Raw genomic sequence first — 25978 nt, 5'->3', positions numbered from 1 at the left:
TCTCCCGCTCCTCGCCGCGGAGAAGGGGGGCGTGCGCACTCCAGCCGCTGGTGCAAGCGGGTTGGCGAGAAGCGGCCAGGGGGGCGGAGAAACAGGCGGAGAGAAGCGCTGCCATCCTCGCTGGCTTTTTCCGTCCCAAAACGACTCCGATGTCGCTAAGGGGAAGAGGGAGCCGCCGACGTTCCGGCTTAATTGCTCTTTGGCCTCCCTCGGGTGGTCAGCCGCAGGCACATTCATACGTGAATCCCGCCTCCCTCAACCTTGCTACACACAAAATAGGTTTCCCTCTGTCTCCGGCGTGTCGGTGTTTGTTCCATACTTTAAAAGGGCCATTTCCAGGGTTTCCGCATTCCCGTCGATCGGGGCTATTTTTCTATATGAAGAAGCTGAGAAGTTAGAACCCAATAGCGCAGGGGTCTTCAAACTTGGCCCTTTTATGACTTGTGGACTTCAACTCCCAGAATTCCTCAGCCAGCAAAGCTGGCTGAGGAATTCTGGGAGTTGAAGTCCACAAGTCATAAAAGGGCCAAGTTTGAAGACCCCTGCACGGGATAAGCATGTGGAGGTCAATTTCAAACCTTGTGCTAGGGATGCGCATGTGCGCACGCACACAGCCCGCTTTGGCCCGGCAGAGACTCGCGTCGGTTTGTTATATATCAGCAAAGATTAGATCAGAATGTTCCAAACTGGAAATGCGTGTACTTCGACGATAAAGAACCTGCTTTGCATGATAGGAAGACCTCGATCCCAAAGTGATGCTTGGACAAGCTGGGGATGGAAAAAAACCTTATCTGAATTCTGCAATCAGAGTCTCCAATCAGTGTGAACAATACTGAGGTAATGGACCAATAATCTGATCCGGTATAAGGAGACTTTCCATGCTTCTAAAAGAAAACATCTAGCTATAACGAAAACAACAACAACACACTTCTGTCAGGACCACCATTCTTAAAGGGGACGCATCCCTGCAGGAATGGGGAACCAGAGGTGTAGGTATATAAAACTCTTTACTATTATAAGAAACCATCAGTTACCTTCTGAGTTGGAAACCGAGATAATCTGAGCAAAATAAGATTTCCCCTACATCTTTGCCCACTTTAATCAGAGAGGTCTCGCTGCAATAGTTTACAAGGTAGCAATCAAGACAAACTAGAAAAATGGGTTTTTACCTAATCGTTAGTAAAGAAGTAATACAAGAAAGAGCAGGTTGTTCTTTGGTGGTGGTGGTCCAACTAGATGAAATCTGGAATAGGGCCATCCGTTTTTAAGCGCTTAAAAAATCCTTTTGAGCTAATGGGGGAAATGCCCCTTGTTAAAATCAAAACTTTTCCAAGAATGCTACATGTCTTTAAGGGTTTCTTATAGTAATACTTAATGAATTATTTTAAACTGAATAAAATGTTCACTGTAAACACGATTTTTATATGTTGAGATGATAATTAAAATGTGACCCGAAATGTGATGATAAGTCAAAATGAGACAATCCAACTCTTAAAGATTGCTAGCAAATCATATTTTAGTGTTCTTGACAAAAAAAGCCATTTAGATCAGATTTCTGTAACCTGTTGTTGATGACTGATGGAGGACATGTTGCCATTTGCAATATAGTCTTGTGTGTTTGTGCACGTGAGTACATGTGCACACACACACAAATGTATCTAGACACCTGGCAATAACATTATTTATCCTTGCCTTTTTTCTACAGCTGAGTGTGTGTGACTGGCCACAACTCTCTCTCTCTCTCTCTCTCTCTCTCTCTCTCTCTCTCTCTCTCTCTCTCTCTCTCACACACACACACACACACACACACACACACACACACACACACAGAGAGAGGGAGGGAGGGAGAGAGAGACAAAGACCCCTACCATTTTACCCTAAAGCCAGGTCTTTAAGACCTTCTGTAATGACATTGTGGTAGGAGGCACCCAGATCTCAAGGGGAAACCTCATTCCAGAGGACAGTGGAATATGTTACTTTCAAATGCAACCATGGTCTATGAATGTGATAAAAATGTGCAAGTTCTAGCTGTGTTAGAACCTCTTGTGAATTTCATGTAAACCTGCATGCTACAATGGTGCTGTTTTTCATATCTATTAATCGGCATGCATGCATTCTTAGAAAATAAAAATGACTGGAACTCTTTGTTTTGAAATGTGCCCACTTGCTCTGAATAAAAGACCATGGTTACTTGCAGGATGAAACAGAGCATTACAAGAATGGAAGTGAGAGTAACTTCAGAGACAAAGCAGAGAATAAGAGTATATGTTTGTCTGTTTATGCATTTTTGAGCTTCTCCAGTTTGCCTTTTATAAAATAAACATTTTGTTGCATTTGTGGGGGTCAAATACAAGATTTATTATTTGGGCTTCAGCTTCCACTTTTGGCTTGACAGGTTATTTTCAACCTCATCAATTTGTCTTCTGCCACCTGCATGTTTTATGTCTGGCAAACCTCTTCCACCAGTATTTTTCCAAATATGCTCAAAACAATTGTGGATGTTTCTGCAGAGCACATTCCAAAATCAGTGCCAAAATTGAAAGCTTCTAATTATTTATTTTATTTATTTATTTTAATTCCATTTATATCCCGCCCTTCTCCGAAGACTCAGGGCGGCTTACAAGCTTAGCAGTAGCCTTCATTCTATGTATATGCCTGTTTATTAGGGCTTTCATACACCCCCCAAGCGGCATTATTACAAAGTCAGGTTAATTGCCCCCAACAATCTGGGTCCTCATTTTACCTACCTCGGAATGGCATGCATGCCAGAGGTGGCACTCAGAGCCCTCTCTGTTGGCACGCGTGCCACTGTCGCCAGCAGCAGGTCCATCAGGCCACCACCACTGCCTGGAGCAGGAGCCCCACCCAGCACAAAGGAGGCAAAGCGGCCAACTTGCAAGCTCCAGCAGAGGTGGTAGAGTAGAGGTCACCAACCATTGTCGATTGCTAGACTGGAAGAAAAGGGAGAGGGAAGCATTTTACATGCGTGCATGTGCGCAAGGGGCTGCGAGCATGCACATGCTGCAAATGGGGTGGGGTTAGTGCCTGCGTGATATTCACTAACCCTGCCCCGTTCTTCCATGGTGCAGCATCTTGTATCTGCACCCCGCAGTGCTGCGGTGGCCATTTTTGCGCCTTGCAGCACAGTGGCCCATTTTTATGCCCCCAGGTTTTGTGTGCCAGAGGCAGCACTCAGAAGCGCCTCCCTGCCCCCGAGGGCACCACAATGTTGATGCAGCCCTGGCACTTTGTGATAAATACGTGGATTTTGGGTTGCGGTTTGGGCACTCGGTCTCTAAAAGGTTCGCCATCTCTGTCGTATTACAATTTGTACTTTATCTTTTTTTTGTCTTTGATCCAATACTGGATCGTTTTTTCCCTATTGATATAAATATGAATACCACCGAAACAAATTTATTAACAAGTCTGACAAGCCAAAAAGTCATCTTAATGTATTATACAATTCTAAATTAAAGTCTAGGTACAACGGCTGAAATAGTAGTCTTCGCCAAATCCATGCCACATTAAAGCTTCCATTTTCTGCCACAGTGACTGACATGTTCTTCCAAAACCTGACTGATCCAGCCAGGCTATTAGGACAATGAGGGTGGGGCAGAAGGTTTGGGTGGCCAGCAGAACTTGCAGGAAAAGCTGACATAGTCCTAGGCAGGTGCAATAGAGACAAGGGGCACATGGACATAATCATTATTGTTTGGACTCCGACTGGGCAGTATCGGACGATCAAGACACGAGCGGTCTTGTCAATGTCACCTGGGAGGAGTTCGATCCTGTAACTCCGGAGGAAGTGGACAGGATCATGGGGAGGCTGAGCTCCACCACATGTTTATTGGACCCGTGCCCTTCCTGGCTGGTTTATGCAGCCCGGGAGGGGACACGAGGCTGGTTCCAGGCGGTTATATCTGCCTCTCTGAGTGAGGGTAGTTTTCCCGCCACCTTGAAAGAGGCGGTGGTAAGACCTCTCCTCAAGAAGCCTGCCTTGGACCCGGCTGTTTTGAATAACTTTCGTCCGGTCTCCAACCTTCGCTTTCTTGCGAAGGTTGTTGAGAGCGTGGTGGCGCATCAGCTCCCTCTGGTCCTGGATGAAGCGGATTATCTAGACCCGTACCAATCGGGCTTCAGGCCCGGGTACAGCACGGAGACGGCATTGGTCGCGCTGGTGAATGATCTCTGGAGGGCTCGGGACAGGGGATATTCCTCTGTTCTAGTCCTATTAGACCTCTCAGCGGCTTTCGATACCATCGACCATGGTATCCTGCTGCGGCGTCTCAGGGGATTGGGAGTGGGAGGCACGGTTCTTCAGTGGTTCTCCTCCTATCTCCTGGGACGCTCGCAGTCGGTGTTGGCAGGGGGACAGAGGTCGACCGCGAGGCCTCTCGCTTGTGGAGTTCCTCAGGGGTCGGTCCTCTCGCCTCTCCTGTTCAACATCTACATGAAACCGCTGGGTGAGATCATTCGTGGTTTTGGAGTTGGGTATCATCAGTATGCTGATGATACCCAATTTTTCATTTCGACCCCAAACCACCCCAGTGATGCCCTCGACGTGATGTCCCATTGCCTGGAGGTGGTCCGGGTCTGGATGGGGAGGAACAGGCTTCGACTCAACCCTGACAAGACTGAGTGGCTGTGCGTACCGGCATCTCGGGATATTCAGGATATCCCACCCCTCATTATGGGGGGTGAGTCATTACCTCCTGTAGATAGGGCTCGCAACTTGGGAGTCCTCCTAGATTCACAACTCTCCTTAGAAGACCATATTGTAGCTGTGACTAGGGGGGCTTTCGCCCAGGTTCGCCTGGTGCACCAGTTGCAGCCCTATCTAGACCGGGATGCCTTACGTACGGTCACTCATGCGCTCGTGACCTCTCGTCTTGATTACTGCAACGCTCTCTACATGGGGCTACCCTTGAAGACCACTCGGAGGCTCCAACTGGTACAGAATGCAGCTGCGAGAGTTGTACTGGGAGTTTCCCGATACTCCCATGTCACACCTTTGCTCCGTGAGCTGCATTGGTTACCAGTTGTCTTCCGGGTGAGGTTCAAGGTGTTGGTAATGACCTACAAAGCCCTTCATGGCATGGGTCCAGAATACCTTGGGGAGCACCTGCAGCCGGCGTCAACTTCCCTCCGCCCAGTACGCTCCCACAGAGAGGGCCTCCTCAGGGTGCCACCGGTCAAAGAATGCCGACTGGTGGCCCCCAGGGGGAGAGCGTTCTCTGTGGGTGCACCGGATTTATGGAACCATCTTCCGGTTGAGCTCCGGATAGCGCCCGATCTCCGCTCCTTCCGGCGCGATCTTAAAACCCATCTCTTTAAACAAGCTGGCCTGGCCTGATGGGACGGGGTGGGATTTTTATAAACGATTTTAATTTTAAATTTGTATTAATTTTATGGGCATTGTTTAATCATGTTTTAACAATTTTAATTTTTGTATCTAGTTTTTATGTATTGCCCTGTTCACCGCCCTGAGTCCCCTGGGAGAAGGGCGGTATATAAATTAAATAAAAAAAATATTTATTTATTTATTCGACTTATATACCGCCCTATTCCCGTAGGACTCAGGGCGGTTTACAGGGCAATTAAAATCATACCATACAAAAGTTTAAAAAAATTAAAACAAATTTAAAGCCCAAAGTTTAAAAATTAAAACATTAAAACCCAATTAAAACCCCTCAGTCTAGGCACGACAGCTCAAAGAGCCAAGTTTTCAGGTCCCGGCGGAATGAGCGGAGGTCGGAGGCAGTCCTGACTTCCATCGGAAGTTGGTTCCAAAGGGCAGGCACACCCACAGAGAAGGCCCTCTCTCTGGGAGTCACCCGCCGGCAATCCTTCACCGGCGGTACCCTAAGAAGGCCCTCCTTGTGGGAGCGCACAGGACGATGGGAAGTGGATGCCGGCAGCAGGTGCTCCCTCAGATAATCCGGACCCAAGCCATTTAGGGCTTTATAGGTCATCACCAGCACCTTGAATATATGGCGGTATATTTCATACTTGGGACGCGGTGGCTCAGTGGGTTAGGACGCTGAGCTTGTCGATCAGAAGGTCAGCAGTTTGGCGGGTCGAATCCCGAGTGCCGCGTAACAGAGTGAGCGCCTGTTACTCATCCCAGCTTCTGCCAACCTAGCAGTTCGAAAGCACGTAAAAATGCAAGTAGAAAAATAGGGACCACTACGGTGGGAAGGTAACAGTGTTCCATGCGCCTTTGGCGTCTAGTCATGCCGGCCACATGACCACGGAGACGTCCTCGGACAAGCGTCTTCGGCTTTGAAACGGAGATGAGCACTGGCCCCTAGAATCGGAAACAACTAGCACGCATGTGCGGGGGAACCTTTACCTTTACCTTTATTTCATACTTTGCTGTACTGCATCTCCAGCAGCTATTGCTGGGCTGATCTTTTCTCATCCCGAAACTAACTCAAATTCTTTTAAGAATTTAGTTTAAGTTTAGATTGTCTTTTTCCCAATCTGATATATTCCTATGTTCCGAGATCTCAACCCAAACAGGGTCAGTCTCTTATAATCCCCACCCCAAATCACTGAACACCTCCAGTAAGAGAGCAGCGTGGACTTTAGTAGCCCCTTTGCTCTCTTGCAAAGTTTTACCTTATCCTCTTTCCTAGAGAGATGAAAAATAGGAACAAGACAATAGGGAAAAACAGGTTAGGCTTATCTCAGAAATGCAAGAATCAAAAAGGTAATATCTAAATGTAGGAATGAAAGCAATTATTGAATAATTGAGTGAGTTGAAATATTGTAATAAGCACAATTAAAAAAAAACAATTCCATTTTACACAAATTTCTCTAAATCTGGATCCAGCTCAAAATGGGATTGTGGGGACTTAGCCGCAACAAAAATTATTTTAAACAGTAGTGTTTAACTTCCAGGACTTGCCCCTTTTGTGATTCCTTGTCTGTTCTGAACTGTTAAACAATTTATATTGTTTTGCAATTTTTTTTCAATCCTTCTGCAAAAGTTCTTTCAGTACTTCGAGTGATTTATATTTACAGTTGAGCATAATGATAAATTTATGTATACGAGCCTATTTTAAGTCCTGTGATTAAAGCGGACTATACAAATACAAGTGAAAAAATATTAAAAGATTGCTTGTACTCTCTGGCATTTTAAATTAATATTTGAAATAACTCAATTACAATATGGAAAAAATCAGAAAATATTTATTAGCATGTTAAAAGGTCAAGTTATAAATGCAACATAGAAAGATCAAGTAGTGCTTCTTCTGGCAGGTAGCACTATTTTAGTCATCCCATTCATCTTCATTCTCCAAGTCAGATTCAAACTCTTCATTACCTGCAAGAAAAGATCAAAGATGCAAGTAGTTTTATTCGCTTAAGCCATTATTTAAAATAATAGAAATTGTTTGTTTGTTTTAAAAAAATAGAATAGAATACACTCTCATCTATACTTAGGCTTGAAGTTAAACTTATCTGTATAAAATTTTGTCTTACAAATGTAAAAAGGCTAGTCTGCAAAGTAAGGAATGCCTAGATGAGCTGCAAAACATACAGATAGGGAATTATTAGAAACGGCAATACAGTACTGCAGTCCCCAAATGAAAATTCTGGCAGTCCTCATCTAACAGAATCTCTCAAGTAAGCTTCCAGCTAGACAGTTGGCCATGACTTCCCACGTATAGGATGCTATAAAGTCTCACAGGGATGATATCTTCTCCCCAAGTGACATTCAAAATTCAATACTTATAAAGTTACTGTTCTCTAGGATAAGTCAATGTTTTACCCATCTTCTGCCCAATTGATACATTCCTACTCTTGTTTTTCAATTTCATCTTTGCTTCTATCACTCCCGTTCCAATTCCAGTATTAATGAGATTAGTTAATCATTCTATAAAACAACTCTTAAGAATTAGAGACAAAAAGATTACTATAGAAAATGTCGTGACCCACCTTTTTAGGGAGTGATAAATGTATTTGCGCAATGTATTAAGCCAGTTTGTTGTTAGACCTAGTGTCATTTAATTTGGACTTTGGGACTGATTGGCACAGTATCCTAATTACAGTCTGTAAAATTTTACTTACTTTAAATATAGATTAGGAAGACTCAATCTGAGGTTTATCACTACCTAACCTTTTATCTTCAAAACAGAAAACGGAACAGAAAACATCAGCTGGTTAACCTCTGCAACCCAGCAATACAGATCTGGCCTCAGTTTACTGTCTTGTCTACTTCCAAGATCATTGGGTAAATCAGTTTCTCAATATTAGTCACAAACATCTTTGGTTCTTAAAATGGAAATATAAATGCAGTATACTAGGTTTTAATTCATTTCCCCCAAAATGAAAAGTAGCCTAAACATTTAGCATAAGTCTCAAAGATTTCAAGTTTATTTAAATATTAAAACTTAGACATTTAGAGTATTTATCAAACATACTTAAAAATAACATCAGAGGAATGAATTGTTCCATGTGACATTGAGGGGAAAACTTATTTAGTCTGCAAACTTAAGAATTTCAAACAAGAACTCTTCGTCAAGCAAGGGAAGGGGAGGTCAATTTTTTTTAAAGTTTTTATTAAAGATTACAAAGACAAGGATAAAAAAAATCTAATAAAAACTAGGAAAATATGACAAGAAAAAGAAAAAATAGAAAAATTTTAAAATAAAAATAAAAAATATAAATAAATTACTTCCCCCTTCATCATGACAAATACAGATTTAGTAAATTATTCCTTTCTCTGATTACAACAAAAAACGTCTTCCCATATCTCATCTCTTATCTATAAATAAATTTTAAAGCATCACTCTTAATCGGAAAAAATCCATTAAGAGTTACCAGAAATAACATATATATTTTAACTTTAATCAAACAAGCCAACTGTGCATGCACCCTTTATTCTCCAAATAGTGCGCACACACTGACCTTCACCGTTCTCCACATAATGCTTCAAATAGCGTGCCTGTTCTTGCGAGACCTGGGGAAGAACTCAAAAGCTCTCTTCAGTCAACACCTGGCCATGTCTCTGATGCTATAACTAGCTCTTCCACCTCTCCTTAGCAATAATATCAATTTGATTTCCATAGCCATGTTTAGAGGCATTGGTCGTTTGAAGACCGCATTAGCAATGAAGAAATAATGGGAGCATCACCTACTTCATGTTGGTTTCCTAAGCCATACAATCAGTCTCATTTGCTTCCTTAATATTTCCAAATTTGGCCTTCCAGTTTCCATTCAGAGTCTTCCATTTCCTATCAGTTCCAAATTGAACTTGATCATAAGTCCATCTCAATTCGCTGATAACTTAAGAGGCCAATTTGTAATATATATTTTTTTGAGCTGACCTTTTCCATGTTCATTCTTTCTACATTCCATGATTCCACTAATTTTGTCTTTGCAGCTTTGGATGTTCTTTTCCTGCATGAACAACATCAGCAACTATATATCGCAAAGACTTTAATCTAGCTATGTCATAATATTATTAGTACTTTGAAAGATTCTTAGTTGTCAGTACATGTTTACCATTGCCTTACACAATACAGTATGAATAGGTGCCTTTGCCATTGTCATTAAAGTGATTGTCTGCCTCCAACATCTTCTTGTGTTTCTGCTGCCCAGTATACCAATAGGTGCCTGCTTCTTTAGCTGGACAAGGGCATGACCTTCACGCCTTCGTTGGCGCTGCTAGGAATATATTTTCTTGGCATGTATTCCCAGAATTTTTCATATCTCTCAGGAAATCTCCCCCCACCTCCACAAGTACAGATAGTCCTCGACTTATGACCACAATTGAGCCCAAAATGTCTGTTGTTGAGATTGTTAAGTGAGTTTTGCCCCATTTTATGACCTTTCTTGTTAAGTGAGTCACTGCAGTTGATAAGTTAGTAACTAGTTGTTAAGTGAATCTGGCTTCCCCATTGACTTCGCTTGTCAGAAGGTTGTAAAGGGTGATCACATGACTCCAGGACTCTGCAAGCATCATATATACGAGTCAGTTGCCAAGCATCTGAATTTTGATTACGTGACCTTGGGGATGCTGCAAAGGTCATAACTGAAAAACGGTCATAAGTCACATTGTTCAGTGCCATTGTAACTTTGTACAATCACTAAACAAACTGTTGTAAGTCAAGGACTACCTGTACGGCAGACCCTGCTGGGGAGAGGGTAGAGAGGCTAGACATGCCCTAAGCTAAAAGTATGTCTTGTAAACAGGAAAGCTTTAGGCTGCACAGTAAAAGGGGAAAAATCTAGTTAACAAGGCAATTTAGATCATCCTATCCTATCCTATCATGATGGGATAGGTTGGGTTGGTTTGGGATGGGATGGGATGATCTAAATTGCCTTGTAACTAGATTTTTACAGTCTATTCTTCATGGATCTATACTTGGCTCCAGAAGAGGGAGCTCCTGTATGTGTTATTCAAATATGCCTTTCAATCATTTTAGATGTTGAATGTTGGTGTACAGAGAAATTATTAAGATTTTCATAGTGAATCTATTCAGATTTACTCAACTCTATTTTATACTTTGGAGTTTATCCCATTTTTACCTGTGCTATTGTACTTTACATTTTCATTCAACTTATTGGATTATTTTGAAAGGCTATTCACCTTTAGCTGATATCTTAAAATGGTGGCCCAAAGAACTATCTACTTAGGTTAAGATTGAATTGCTTAAATATGGTAGGTACACTGTTAAACATTTAAGTGTTTCTATGTTAAAATGCAATATTTGATTAATTTAATATATTCAGTTAGTATTTGATTCTTAATATTATATTATCCTTTTCCCAAAATTGTTTCATGAAAAAACATTTCAGAATAAATCTGTTTCTTATTTTTAAAACATAAACAATAAAGCTGAGTGAAGACCAGCAGGAGTTAAGAGATTATGGTCTGTTAAATACATTGTAATTAAAGCAGATACTAACTTAGCATTAATAGATAATTTCAGCCACTGCCAGGCAATGGTGCCATGGAGGTTTTGTAGCCCTTAAAGATCGGGAATTGAATCTGGGCTTTCTGCCCTAGCTACTACTCTAAAAAATCCAAAATAGTGAATATTAGGTTGGTGAAAATATATGTGTCAACGCTCCTAACATTGGATGTTCCCGCTCCGAAAATGCAGCCATTTTCTCTTTTCATTTAACATGCTTTTTCTGGTATTTAGAAATTAGGTACATTAAGGAGTGTTGGGATGAGAACTCAAGCTCAGCTAGCCATAATAATAATTCTGTGGGAACTCAAGGACAAGCTGATAACATTTTGGTGGGCTGAGGAGCTGGGGAGAAAGTATTGTGGGTGGAAATTGTTATTTTGTATCTGGGGAAAGGGAATTTAGTTTTTGGTTTCGACTATGGGTTCGGGTGTTTCTTGATGATATCCTAATATACAGCACGAATATGGCTGACCATGTGAAACTAGTGCGAGAAGTGCTAAAGAAATTATTGAAAGCTAAACTATATGTCAAACTATCACAGTGTGAATTCCATCAACCTGACTGGATTATCTAGGCTACAGAATTTCCAGCGAGGGCATTGAAATGGATCCTGGTAAAGTGAAAGCCGTGATCGAATGGCAACCCCTAAAGCATCCTTCCAAGTTTGTACCAATAACTAATGATGAGGAAATCCAATTAATCATTACAGACCACACACATTTCTCATTGGTTAATGAAGTCCCAGTTAAAAGGAAACATGCAGCCAGTCCAGAAAATATATTGAATAATTTTGGGGGTGCAATTAACTTTCCTCTTGTTACCATGTCTGGGCTTATTTAAAAGAATTAGAATGCACGGCAGCTTTCATTGCTTCTTGCTGGGGTGGGTGGAGCTTAGAGCAACTTAAGTCTTTATCTACCTGAAGCAGGTATTCCTGTGTGCCTCTTCTTAATTATATCCTTAAGTGCAGCTACTATTCCTTCATTGTTGGGCAGTTGATTTTGAGCCACCTGTTTCTCAGAGACAAACATTTAAATATTGAGACATTTTTTTAGGAGTTCAAACCTATAATGGAACTAACTATTAATAGAGCTAGCCAGCCAATCCATTACTTACAGGAGGGAGAGGGGGCTTTCCTAGACCAGTATTAAGCACCTGCCCTTCTTGTTCATCTCTTCAATACTGATATGTTTATCATTGAGATGTGCATCCCACCTTATTCTCAATATATAGCACTTAAGGCCACTAAAACTCTTTACTGCATATCTTTTTGCTTATATAGTATATTCTAGCCCAGGGGTGTCAAACTCAATTTCACTGAGGGCCGCATCAGCATTATGGTTGCCCTCAAAGGACCAGTTGCTGTCCCCTTCTCTCCCTCAGGCTTTGCCCCACGGTAGACTCTCCTCCCTATCGCCTTCTCTCCCCCCTCACTCCTCCTTCCCGCCAAAACCCCTCCTTTTACAGTATATCTTGTCTCCTCCCCCATGCATTCAGTCACTGCTGGCCTTTTCATGCAGCGCTCATCAGCTGGAGCTGTGTGCGCCGATTCTGAGGTCCCTGGAAACCCCGCAAGCCCTGGAAACCCCGCAGCTCCATCTGACTCTTTCCCCGAAGACTGTGTGTGGCTGCCAGCCACCCCCGAGGTGGCCGGATCTGGCCTGCAGGCCTTGATTTTGACATGTCTGTTCTAGTTTGTAACATTCAGTTACTCAGTTCCATTATCCTCAACTATCTGAAAGATTCCTGCAGTACTTTCAACATCTTAACGTTCCTTGTCAAGTTTAATTCCAAAATTACTCTTGGGACTAATCCTAAAATAATAAAAAAAGATACTTGCTGGATTTAATAGTGTTCCTTTTTTGAGCTGACAGATTAGAGCTTCTTGACTGCCCGGAGTTAGGTGATAGTCACTGTGTGCCCTTTTCACATGTTCTTCCTTCAAGCTTTGAATCAAATTTTGGTGCAATGTCTTTTTGGAAGGAGACATGCAGGATAATTGAGCTAAGACTACGGAAGGAAGGTCTTCATTACAGTCTAATCCATGTGATTCTGAAGTGGAGAAAAGCACAGCGAGGGTGTTACTGCATGTATCGTACATTCATGGTATTTGGCAATGTGATCCATTCTGTAACTGAGAACGGAGTCGAGCTCATCTGGCTGATTTATTTAATGGCTTAATTTCTGTTTGATTTGTTAGCTAGTCAACCATAATCCCCGTCTACTTCAATCCACATTTTCAGTACACTAGGTTCACAAACCCCAAGTACAGGTAGTTCTTGGACTGAGCCCAAAATTTCAGCTTTTTTAAAGAGAGACATTTATTAACTGAGTTTTGCCCGATTTTACGATCATTCTTGCCACTGTTGTCAAGGGAAACACTGCAGCTGATAAGTTGGAAACCCGATCGTTAAGCTTCCCCATTGACTTTGCTTGTCAGAAGGTCACAAGAGGTGATCACGTGACCTTGAGAACAGAAACGAACATAGGCATGAGCCAGTTGCCAAGCATATGAATTTTGATGACATGATCGTGGGGATGCTGCCAAGGTTGTAACCGTGAAAAAGAATCATAAGTCACTTAGTGCTGTTGTAACTCTGAACAGTCACTAAACAAACTGTTGTAAATCAAGGACAACCTTGTAAACCAACATTTTGGCATAAACAGCAGTTCTGATTATTTCCTGGGAGAGGAATACAGTATTAATACATGAAATTATTCAACGTGTATTTAGTATCTTACATTTATGGGTTACAGGCCTTAAATGGTTACATAACCACTGGACAAACTTAAAGGATATTACAGATTAAGTTATAAACATGAACTGGAACCTGCAATATTTGTGCAGTAACATTACACGTATTTGCAGAAAACAGCTGATAGCTGTTTGTCTGAGTATACCTCGAGTCTCTTTTAAAACGGTTTGGATTCCCTCTTGATTCTCCATTGTTTCAGCCATTTTCTTTGAAGTTCTCTCGTCTTTCAGATGATCTTGTGTTATACCACCTTGAGTAAGTATCATCTTTAATTCAGGCCCTGTATTGATCTGCAAGATAAACCCATAATAATCTTGCAACAACGTATATCAGAAGAATGGTAAAGGGGCTCTTTGCTTCCAGTTCACCAAACTCATTAGGATTTATGTGGGAAAATCAAATAATACATATACTGCACCCAAAACAATGTTGCAGGATTAAGTATAACTGTTTCATTGTGGCTTAGTAGGCTATGAGAGATCAAACTGTTGGGAGTTCTTTTAAGCTTTCCCTTGCTAAATTATAATTCTTACTGTTTTGGGGGGGGGGGGAGTTGTAAACACTGCCACAGCAAACATGGAGATTTACTGGAAAAGGAGTAAAGAATAAAGATGGAAATAAGTAAGAAAAACAAATTTTTAACAATTGCAGGCCCATTTGCTTTAAGCTTACGGGAAAGCATTGTAAAATCTCATTGCACGCCACGAATCATTTAGACCACAGCTTTCTGACACAATAAGTGAAAGTGTAAATTTAACAAATAGAAAACCAGTTTTTGCTTTAAGACTTTCAAATGAAATACAAACGGGAAAGGTATGATCCCAAAGGAGTAGTTATAGACCTTAGCAACTACTTACAACAGAATCCGCTTGGGGGTTCCATCCAATGTGACACAGATGTCTAAAATATATTAATTTTTTTAATCAGTATCGGTGAAAATGTACAAGCTCCAGACATATGCATTAGCTCCCATAATACAAGCTATGATTTATAAATTTTACTTTCCATCCCCAGCACAAATGGAGGCATATTCTAAAAAGCAACTGTTCCAAAGAAGATAGCAAAGATAAAATGCTTATAACACACACACACAAATTTATTCTTGCTTACTTGAAATTACTTGGCGATCCAATGTAAGTTTTGGTCAGTCTTTTTCGTTTTAGTTTTCCTCTCTTTGTTCTCTCAAGCATTTTTTGAATAATATAAAATGAGAAAGGTGAGCCCTTGCATTTTGGAGATCTTGAATGAAGCACAGGCAATGGACTAGCTACCTTTGATATAGAAGCTAAAAGACAGAACAGATGCAACTGATACATCCTACATTACTGAATGCCAATTTCAAACATTAGTTGTTTAAAAAAAAAGTTGTTCAATTTCATATACATGTAGTTTCTGTTTCCAAGTTTGGGAAAACAAGCCAGCTCAAAGCGTTTTTCACAAGGGTTTTAATCAGTCAATTCAATAAATTTTAGTATAACATAATGTTTAAAACTATTTTTTCAAATTTTATTGTCCATTTTGAATGCTCCCCAGAGATGTAAGTCAAATGAATAATTTTTAAATTGAACGTGGTATAATAACAGATCGTGAAGTATTGCTAAAACACTTTGATTAAATCTTTCCATCCTACCTCAAAGGTTATCAGGAAAATCAATAGTAAGGAATGTAATATATATTATTTTCATTCTCCTAGAGAAAACTAAAATCTCATTTCTTACAGTGATTGCCCCATTTTGCAAATATAGGACATTTTGGCTAAGCAAAAACACAGAAAAATAGAAAACACCGCTATTAAAACCTCTCATTCCTTAACTTTCTCTGCTGAGGGGGTGGGGAGGTTGGAAGCCTCTTTTTAAAACATCCAATTTACCAAATGTTATTCCTTCTCCATATAATGCCATTTTCTCACAAGGTAAGTTACACTCTTTTTGGCAGTCTTTAACAGTAACACTCCTTAGCAGAGCAATTAACAAGTGAACTTAAATAATAAGGAAAATGTAAGTGCAGCTGTGAATAAACTCAGCACAGGAGTTGATGCTTGTTCAGCTTTCTCCAGTTCCACAGCTTAATTTCAACTAATTGATTTCCGGGCTGAGGACTTGAATCCTAAAAGGGACTGAAGATGAATGAAATTCTAATAGGCAAACCCTGCAGTGAATTATATAGTTTCCCACAAGATGAAAACTCCAGTTGTTGTTTTTAGTTGTTTTTCTCTGCGTTACTACGATTACTAATCAACATAACTAGTAATGTGGAGAACTACAGTTCCAATAGTCCTGGAAGGCGATGTATTGAAAATTGTACTGTATTTACCTGCATTGGCTTTATTTGTAATGGACCAGAAATATGTTTAAATTCCAAGCCTGTTTCAGGGCTGATTCATAGAGCCAGTTTGGTCTAGTCCACGGGTAGGCAACCTTGGCTCTTTTATGACTCATGGACTTCAACTCCCAGAATTCCTGAGTCAGCTATGCTGACTCAGGAATTCTGGGAGTTGAAGTCCATGAGTCATAAAAGAGCCAAGGTTCCCTACCCCTGGTCTAGTGGTTAAGGTACCAGGCTAGAAATCAGGAGGCTGTGAGTTCTAGTCCTGCCTTATCCTTGAAAGCTGGCTGGGTGTCCTTGGGCTAGTCACTCTCAGCCTAACTCACCTCACAGGGTTGTTGTTTTAGGGAAAATAGGAAGAAGGACTATTCAATATGTTTGCCACCCTGAGTTATTTATAAAAACAACACAGGTGAGATATAAATAAAAATTTTCATACCAAATATATAACCAAATGCTATATCCATATAGCATATTAAGCCATGATTTATTTAATATCTTGACAGTTCAGCCAGATGCAGCTGAGTTCACACATTGCTTCAAGTCAAAATCCAGTAAGTCACAATACATGAATCCAATCAGTGGTTATGTATGCATGACCCACTAAGCCAAGCCACTGAGTTAATACGTATGCACATCTTTGTCTCATTGTACCCACATATGGCTTTTTAATCAAAGGCTTGAGTGACCTATAATTTGCATTTACAGAATTTGTAATCAAGGCTTGAAGTGTTTTAAATGGAACAATAATCATAGGAGTCTGGTTAAGAACTGATGGACAGTAAAATGATGGCATGCTCAAACAGACATTTGGATTTAGTGTATCATCAAACACAGTATCTAGGGAATACTATATAGAGTTTGAGGCACACTTATGTTGCAGTGCAAGCATCCAGCCATCCTTCAAACGTTATAAAGCTCTTTGGGCAAGAGAGTGGGCTAGTAACATATTTTCTCACTCTAAAACTATAAGAGAAATCAAAATGCTTATGTTGGTGTACATACTCCAAATTGGGATGCTGGTGCAGATTTGTTGGTCACCAACTGTCATCTGACTCAGCTTATTTTTCCAGACTCCATGTAGTCTATATGGAGACACCATTTTATCCCCATTGTTTTATTACATTACATTTAATCCAATTTCCTGATCAACACATGGAAAAACAACTCGGGTGATTTAGATAATGTGACAGATTTCTATGCATCATTGCTCGTGCAAGTGAGAAGCATAATGAAAGAGAAACCAACCCATATAATACTCCTGTCCCCCAATATTTCTTGCAGCTCATTTAGGAAGAAATTAATTTGACTATTTTTCAAGTAGCCCAAATTAAAGCTAAAAGTATAAATGCTTAATTACACATTACAACACTCTGGAGAGTGGCCTGCTTATAAACAGTAACTAATCAATGTATCAGGATAAGAAACATGGTTTCCTCAATGCACCACATCTAAGAAGACAAGCCAGAAATGTCATTTAGTTTTCCTCTCCATCCATCCCACCAACCCACAAGTGCTAAATGTTTTATATCAAGAGCACTACAGTTTTCAAATAGCTCTTTTCCCCATTGGTTTGATCTAGTATTCTCTGAATGGTGCTTCTCACTCTTAGCAATTTTAAGATTGAGGGAGCAGAAGGCTTGGAAGCACTGCTCTGAAAGATGTGGGGTTGCTATTACTTGTGAATGAGATACAGTGCCCTCTAGTGGTGATTTGCAATGTAATCTAAAATTATTTTAGAACACTGTTTTTCAATCTTGGCAACTTTAAGATATATGGATTTCAGCTCCCAGAATTTCCCAGCCAAGAGGCTGGGAGTTGAAAATTTAAAGTTGCCAAGTTTGAAAAATGCTAGTTTAGAATTTTTCAGGTTTCTGAATGCCCCAAATGTAGCATTTGAATTACACTTCCCGCTAATGCCACTAAATAATTCTGTTCCAGAAAAGAGGGAAGTATTAGGTAGAAATTTTTATAACTTCAGATGTACAGCTAACATTTCTCTTTCATAGTCATTGCATGTACTTCTAGGGATCAATGTCCCAAAGATGCTTTTTCAGGAGGCAATTGGACTTTCTTGTTTTTCTTAGAAGACATTTCACTTCTTATCCAAGAAACTTCTTCAGCTCTGACTGGATGGTGGGGAATGGAAGGATTTATATTCCTGGCAAACAGCTGGTCATTTGCATTCTTTTGGAGAGTCGTTGAGGCCACCTGGAGGTTTGTGTCTTCAGTAGTGCAAATGGGTGTGGAGCCTTCTTGGGACTGCTGAAAGGAGTGTGTTGTGGAGCTCTGCTTTCTGCAGGATGTTTTCTGCCCTGTGTCCCTTCACTGTTGAACACAGGCTGTTGGGGATGACTCTGTGTTGTCTGCCTTTCAACTTTGAGGAATCAGAGAAGAAGCTACAGATTATGTTCATGCCTGCTATAAATAAAGGACATGAAGGACATTTTAGGAATATGGACAAGATATTTTGGAATTCTCCGTCATCCACTGAGGGGAAAAAGAATCTTAGAAATAAACCATTGGCTAAAGGGTTGTTGTCGCCAAGAAACTTGGTTTCCTGGATCATGGACTTCATTTCCTAAGTGAAAGACTTTTGGCAAGGGATGGGCTGCACCTCACAAAAACAGGGAAAAATGTACTCAGAAAAAGACTGGCCCAACTCATCAGGAGGGCTTTAAAGTAAAATCGAGGGGGAAGGGTGACCAATCTCTAGAATCTCTAGATCCCAAAACCAATCACGAATCCCAAGAAAACAAATCAAACAATGAGGTAGGGCAATGATGAGAAAAAAAGAAAAACTCAAACAACAATCAGGAGATGCAGGAAACATACCCATGGACAGACATAAAAGTCTTAAATGCTTACATACAAATGCTCAAAGCTGGGGGAACAAACAGGGTGAACTAGAAGCAATAGTACACAAAAAGGAGTATAACATAGTTGGCATTACAGAAACCTGGTGGGATGAAACTCATGAATGGAATAGACTGATGGATGGATACAAATTGTTCAAAAGAAACAGAACTACAAAAAGAGGAGGGGGTGTTGCACTATATGTAAGAGAACACTACATATCTACGGAAATGCACATGATCAAAGATAAAATCTCTCCAGAATGTATATGGGCCAATATAAAAGAGAAAAAAAGTGACATTGCCATAGGGGTATACCACAGGCCACCCAACCAATCAAAAGAAATAGATGAACTCTTTGCCAACCAGTTAACAAATGTATCTAGGAAGCATACCACAGTAGTAATGGGAGACTTCAACTATCCAGATATCAACTGGGAGACAAACTCTGCAGCGAGCGGGAAATCAAACAGATTCCTAACCAACCTAGCCATCAACTTTCTCACCCAAAAGGTGGAGGTGGTATCTAGACATAAAGCTATACTGGACTTAATCCTTACTAATAGAAAAGATGTGAGAGAGAATTGAAATTGCCAGAATGTTGGGTGAAAATGACCGTGTCATACTGAAATTTAACATAATGCAAACATTAGCAATAGAAAACAATCCAACCAGTGTCTTAAACTTCAAAAGAGCTGGCTTTAACAAACTCAGAGGGTACCTAAGAAAGATCCCATGTAGGGTGGATTTGATTTAAATCAAGTTGATTTAAATCACAATTTAAATCATGATTTAAATCACTAGCAAAAAGGCTTGATTTAAATCAACTCGATTTAAATCATAATTTTTAAGGAGCAACTGCCTTGCAGCAGCTCCTCTGACTTGCTATTGACTCACCGACAGTCCCAGTCACTTTAATGGGAAGGCTGATGATGCGGCAGTGACACAACAAGGTGAGGGACGTGGCGGGCAGCAGGTGAGTGGATGCCCGCTAACAGGCGCTGCCATGATGGATCTGAAATGACAGGTGCTCTTTAAATGTAAGGACTCATTCCTCCTGGTAGTCAGAATCTTTAATATTATTATTTGCAAACAAAATGAAGGTTTCCTATTTATAATAATAAATTCTCAGCTTAGTAGAACAGCAATATTAGAACTGATTTTAGGTTAATAGGTTAATCACACATGGTTGGAGAACTACTCAAATTCTTTTATTTAATTAAAACACTTAGAGCCTGGTACAGATGCATTTCTCTTCAAAAAATCATACAGTTTGTAGTGTACGTAGATTTGCAAAACAATGGTATAAAGGAATATTCCTGGTGCTCACTTCGGCAGCACATATACTAAAATTGGAACAATACAGATAAGATTAGCATGGCCCCTGCGCAAGGATGACACGCAAATTCGTGAAGCGTTCCATATTTTTAAGCCGATTGTCAGAAGTAACAGAGGTACAGATAGTGAAAAGGGTAAAATATTTGGGTATATATTTATCAGCTAAGTGCTCAACAATAAAAGAAGATAATTATACAAGGTTATTGAAACAAGTAAAGCTAGACTTGGAAAAGTGGAAGAATTTAAAACTCATTATTAGAAAGAATTGCTACAGTTAAAATGAATATATTGCCTAAGATTTTATTTTTATTTCAAACAATTCTGATAAAACTTGGGGAAAATTTTTTTCAAGAGTTTAATTCATTAATTTTGAAGTTTGTATGGCAAGGAAAGAAAGCGAGAATAAAGATGAAAACCTTGCAAGATACTAAGAAAAATGAAGGCTTTGGCCTACCCGAGTGGGCTTTGTATTATCAAGCATCTGTATTAACATGGGTGAAAGAATGGATAATGCTTAGGAATAAAAGGTTGTTATATTTGGAGGGACATGACTTACAATTGGGGTGGCACGCTTTTTTGTGGTATGGGAAAAACGAAATCCATAAGTATTTTCAAAATCACTGTATTAGAAATGCTTTGATAACAGTATGGGGAAAATTTAAAACGAAAATATATGTAAAAATTCCAGGGTGGTTATCAACGACTGAACCTTTGTCACACACAAATTTGTTAGATTTTGAAAAAACGTGGACATATAGAGATATTTTGAATACTGATGGGACATTAAAATCGAAACAAGAGCTGGAAAATCAGGGCATCAACATATCATGGTGGGTATGCTTACAAATACAAAATAGATATGAAAAAGATATGAAACTGTATGGATTTTATAAAGAACAAACTGTATTTGATAAGATATTAACTTCTGATGAGAAATTAATTAAGAAAATGTATAATTTTTTTGTTAATTTTAGAGATGGAAAGTGAATAAACTAAAGAGAATGATACAGTGGGCGAAAAACTTTGGTTATAATATAGAATTAGAAAAATGGCAAAAATTATGGGAGAGACATCATAAATTGACAATGTCAACTGCGTATAAAGACAATCTGTGTAAAATGTTTTATAGATGGCACTTGCCTCCAGCAAGATTAGCAAAAATGTTTAAAAATATATCAGGTAAATGTTGGAAATGTAAACATAATTTAGGTACATATTATGATATTTGGTGGACTTGTGACAAAGTAAAGGCCTATTGGAAAAAAATACATGCTTGGCTAGAAAAAATATTAGGAGAACATGTAGTATTTAATCCAGATTTTTTTTATTAGGTATAGTACCAGAAAAGATTAATAAGCAAAACTTATATCTGGTTCTACATATTATAACCGCAGCAAGAATAAGCTATGCACAATGTTGGAAGAATGAATGAATACCTTCAGAGGAAGGAGTAATAAAAAAAATACTGGAATGCGGGGAGATGGACAGATTAACTATGAGGCTGAAAGACAAAGAAACAGAATATTACCAAAGTTGGAATCTATTCTACAAATGGCTAGAGGAGAGAACCAAAGAGTAGGACTTGATTATGTATTAGCGTTTTATGAACCCAGATCACATGCTGTTTGAAAAACTAACATATGTATGTAGAGGGGAAAAAAACAATAAAAAGCTTATTACAAAAAAAGGAATATTCCTGAACTTTGTTTTATGATTTATTTCATGGTGTGGATGTTAACTCAGCTTGCAGAGCTTGGATTCATTGAATAAGTTTACGAAAAATGTAAATATTGCAGAATATACAGCCTCATGCTACGTAACTAAGCTCCATTTCATGCTGAATAAAGTAAATTATTAATGTATCTTAAATAGAAAACTATTATTAGATAGATTTTTACTCCAAAAGCATTTTATTAAAATAAGTTTGATAAAATTAAAAAAAATCCAATTTAAATTTTTAAAATCCGATTTTTTTTACTTTTTTTTTTAAATCATTGATTATTATCCACCCTGATCATTTGATAAAGAAGACCACAACCTACTCCTTGTAAGCTAGAAAAATGTAACTCATCTCTTCTCTAGAAATAACAAGTTAGTGTCACTGGATTCTTTTGTTATATAGCTCCTTGGTTCAATGTTTTTCTTGTTTCCCTGCTTATTTTTTTGCCTAAGAGGGAAACTTCCAAGCTTATGTTTGTAGCTACTATTGAGTTTCCATACCTCATTTGATTTTAATTAATTTACTCAGCATTTTATTTTATTTTATTTTTAAAAAGTGAAGTTAGCACAGTATAAGAAAACACATCTATGGTACACTTTTCAACAATGTACTGCAAAGCTAGAAGCATTCTTAGAAAATTAAAAGGCTGCTAGTTCGTTATGTGGAATTTTCCCACTTGCCCAGGGAAAAAAGGCAATAGGTTTCCTGATTAGGAAAGGCACCTGTGAAATTTGATTCCATTGTTTTTGCATTCTCTCAGTGAAAATGACCAAGTGACTGTGAATTTGATTCTATTTTTTCACACTTCCCTTACTGCTTCCTCCCTCTGCAGCTTTCATGTAATAGAAAACACAAGATTGACAGAAGGGAATATTTGTACTTCAGGATTGAACTGCGGGATCCCTGGTGTTCTCTGAGCTCAATTGTCTTCTTGCAGATGTTTCATGCAATGTGTGCAAGAAAACAACCAAGCTTAAGGAACAAAGACCCACAAATATAAGACAACTATATATGTAACCAAGTTCCTCGTTTGCACTTTTTTCTTCTTTCTTTAGTTTCACATGCAACTTTGTAACATGGCCTATTTAAATAATTCAGCTGTATTCTCGTTTTAGTATTCAGACTGCCATTTATTCCAGCTGCTGTAGTTCAGCCCTCATCACAGAACAAACTTCCAAATATGTGGATATTTTTTAGCAGTTCACCTGCCAGGTTTGAGCAGTGAGCTTGATGTTAGTGATGATATACTAACCTATTTATCCAACCATATCTCCCCCAAATATCCTGCTTGTAAGAATGCACACAATTAAGGATAGACTTCATCACGATATTAACAGCATCAGGTTCCAGTTCTGATATATTGGTGTTACTTAAGGAGCCTTGGTGGAGCAGTGGGCTAATGCCTCCTTAAGTAACACCAGCTGCCTGCAATTAGTGCAGGTTCGCATCCCACCAGGCTCAAGGTTGACTCAGCCTTCCATCCTTCCAAGGTAGGTAAAATGAGGACCCAGATTGTTGGGGGCAATTAAGCTGACTTTGTAATAATGCCGCTTGGGGGTGTGTGAAAGCCCTAATAAGCAGGCATATACATAGAATGAAGGCTACTGCTAAGCTTGTAAGCCGCCCTGAGTCTTCGGAGAAGGGCGGGATATAAATGGAATTAAAAAAAATTATGTCCATTGCAACTATAATTTGTTTGCTCTGTTGCAATTTTTGCAACCCCATGAAGAATATGTGTCAGTATTTTAAACGTAGAATGGAAACATATGTCCTTATATGGCATTGAGCAGAGATTTAGTTGCCTTAAAGTCAACATAATAGGGATCAGTTTAACAGCACTCTCCAAAACATTGTTCTGCCAAAATCATGGTAATTACTATAGTCTCTAAGTGCATTTTAACACTGCAGTGATTAAATAATCAAATAATTAAATAAGCAGGCATATACATAGAACGAAGGCTATTGCTAAGCACATTGGTTTGTGCTTAAATTGTAAGCCGTCCTGAGTCTTTGGAGAAGGGCGGGATATAAATGGGATTAAAAATAATAATAAAAAAATTAATAATGAAGGAAACAATTACAGGAAGCATCTAGCACAAAGCCTGAGATTTATGAACATAGTTTTCAGATTAAAATCAGTGAAGGTTTTGTCTTGGTAGTTGTGCTATGCCTCCTTCAGTATTGGTTAGAACTGAACAAGATCAAAATGGACATAGGTTTCCCACCCACGGTAAAGACTATTTTAAAAGTTTCCTAAACTGAGGCATACTAGCAAGGTATCTTTTATTTAATTAAAACACTTAGAGCACTTTTCAGACACAAATCTCCAGGCTCTTAGAATTCTCATTTATATTAGTACCATTGAAGGAAAAATCTTCACCAGGGTCCAGTCCAAGCCGGGAATAAACAAAATGGAGACTGCTTTAGAAAGAAGGTTGCAGTTTATTGAAGAGGAGAGCCAGATAGAAAGATGGCTCTGGAAAAACTGACCACATGTAGCAGGGAGTGGTAGATTTTTATACCTTCTGGGGCTCTTGAGGTTGTTTCCTGTTCCTGTTTGAGGCTTTGTATTTCATGTGCCATGGACTTTGACCTGAGTCTGAGTGTGTCCTTTTGGTGGGTTAATCCTATTATGTTTCCTGTCCTTAGAATTTGGGTGGGAATATGTAGATTTTAGGGGGGGTTGTCTTCTTAATTTCTTGTTTCTAGCTGGAAGGCTCAAACCTTTCTGAATTTGCATTTCTAAAAGCTGGCCCCTGCCTAGTTTCTGCTTGGGGAAGAAAGGCTGCGGCTGGTTCTGGGGGCTGTCTTTTAAGATCTTCTCCATTATTCCTTTGGGGAAATATATTCTGCCTTTTTAATATTTCCCAAAACATTTCTTTCTCTGGATTCTTCCCACAGTACAGAGTAATTACTACAAAATTTGGGGCCGCACAGGGCACTTGAGTCATAATTAAACTTGGATTTGGCTGGATTCCACACTATTGTACATGTAAGCCAAAAACTAAATCACATTGCTTTTGGCATAGTACAGTGTGAGATCACTAAGTGGCTATGGTTCAACACAACACTGAACGTAGGAGGTAGTCAATTAGAAATTACCGTAATCTTATTGTGTGATCACATCACAATTCTGGGAGATGAAGTCCACAAGTCTTAAAAGTTGTCCAGGTTGCAGACCCCTGGCTTAAATCAATTAACTAAAGACAGGGGGCATGATGCAATCACAGATTGGATCCACCCATTAACTAATTTGTTTTAACAGGTGATTTAATCACTGTTTTTTTTAGGGGAAAGCACCATTGGCTTACGAGATGATAAAAGCCGAAGGCAACGCAATGGGCAAATCCAGCACCCTAAGAAAGCGTGGCTTGCCCAGGTCCGACCCGTCACGATTACACGTGTGCACCGCCAGGCGAACTGTCTCACTTGCACCGGCCGCTTCCGGGCACGCTTTGTGCCGCAATCACACCTCGGTGCCTTCACCTCCCGAACCAACAAACTTGACCCCGTCGCTTCGCAACCTCCCGGGATTTCCGGGAAACAGAAAGGGAAACCTAAGGAGAAAGCTGTGCGGGCGCAACGCGAGAACCTTCCACCCTTCTCCGGAGCGGCACACCCGACGGGCGGAGCTCTTGGACGGGCAAAAGGAACGCCCCGTTCCGAGACGCCGACGCAGGCAGACGGCAGAAAGGGTCGTCCTCGCCGTCGTCGTCACTGCGACGCAGCCGCTCCCTCGCCTGAGGAGGAGAAGGAGGAGGAGGAGGAGGAGAAGGATGGCCTTCGCCCGGAGCCCCCTCTGGAGTCTTTGCGTCCTTCTGGGTCTCCTGGTGCGGCCCGGCGGTGAGTGATGGGCGTGGGAGGGGAGAGCTGGCTGGGCGCCGGTGGGGTGGGCAGCTCTCTTCCCGGAATCGGCTGAAGCATCCGAGGCTGCCGCTAAAGGCGGGGACGAAGGGCCGGCGCGATTGGGTGCCTCGTTTGAATCCGGGGTGCCCGTCCCCGCGGTGCCTTCCCACGGCCGCGTGACGTTACAGCTCTCATTAGTCCGGCTAAGCTTAA

General features: G+C 40.2%; 2 protein-coding genes across 3 annotated transcripts in view; one reads left to right on the top strand and one right to left on the bottom strand.

The window, feature by feature from the left end:
- Window positions 1-7160: 7160 nt before the first annotated feature.
- Window positions 7161-25518, bottom strand: LOC310633797 (uncharacterized protein). Of its 2 annotated transcripts, none has more exons than XM_083351683.1 (8): window positions 25392-25518; window positions 25022-25101; window positions 14792-14966; window positions 14539-14581; window positions 13827-13971; window positions 12766-12977; window positions 11845-11935; window positions 7161-7327 (listed from the first exon to the last, which is right to left on the bottom strand). In XM_083351683.1, exons 3-8 carry the CDS (start codon window positions 14869-14871, stop codon window positions 7275-7277), a joined length of 624 nt encoding a protein of 207 aa, XP_083207809.1. In that variant the 5' UTR covers window positions 14872-14966; window positions 25022-25101; window positions 25392-25518; the 3' UTR covers window positions 7161-7274. The 2 variants fall into 2 exon arrangements, with proteins under 2 accessions (XP_083207809.1, XP_083207808.1); XM_083351682.1 differs by having other exon boundaries at window positions 25231-25465.
- The window catches only part of SHISA5 (shisa family member 5), a 29399-nt gene continuing 28490 nt past the window's right edge, over window positions 25070-25978 (top strand). The window contains exon 1 of the mRNA XM_083351681.1: window positions 25070-25762. Coding sequence (XP_083207807.1) covers window positions 25234-25762 — 529 coding nt within the window. The 5' untranslated portion in view covers window positions 25070-25233. The remainder of the gene's footprint in view (window positions 25763-25978) is intronic.

This window comes from Vipera ursinii (genome assembly GCF_947247035.1).
Source record: "Vipera ursinii genome assembly, chromosome: 2".
NCBI lineage: Eukaryota > Metazoa > Chordata > Lepidosauria > Squamata > Viperidae > Vipera > Vipera ursinii.
This window is presented reverse-complemented; position numbering and strand designations above follow the sequence as displayed.

What these genes read in the sequence shown, in the direction of transcription:
- LOC310633797 (XM_083351683.1), bottom strand. Translation starts at nt 14,871, where the DNA reads ATGCTTGAGAGAACAAAGAGAGGAAAACTAAAACGAAAAAGACTGACC. An exon ending in CGTTTTAAAAGAGACTCGAG is followed by an intron (nt 12,978 to 13,826) that starts GTATACTCAGAC and finishes TCTCCACTTCAG; the next exon opens with AATCACATGGATTAGACTGT. An exon ending in CACAGGAATACCTGCTTCAG is followed by an intron (nt 7,328 to 11,844) that starts GTAGATAAAGAC and finishes CTTTTCTTGCAG; the next exon opens with GTAATGAAGAGTTTGAATCT.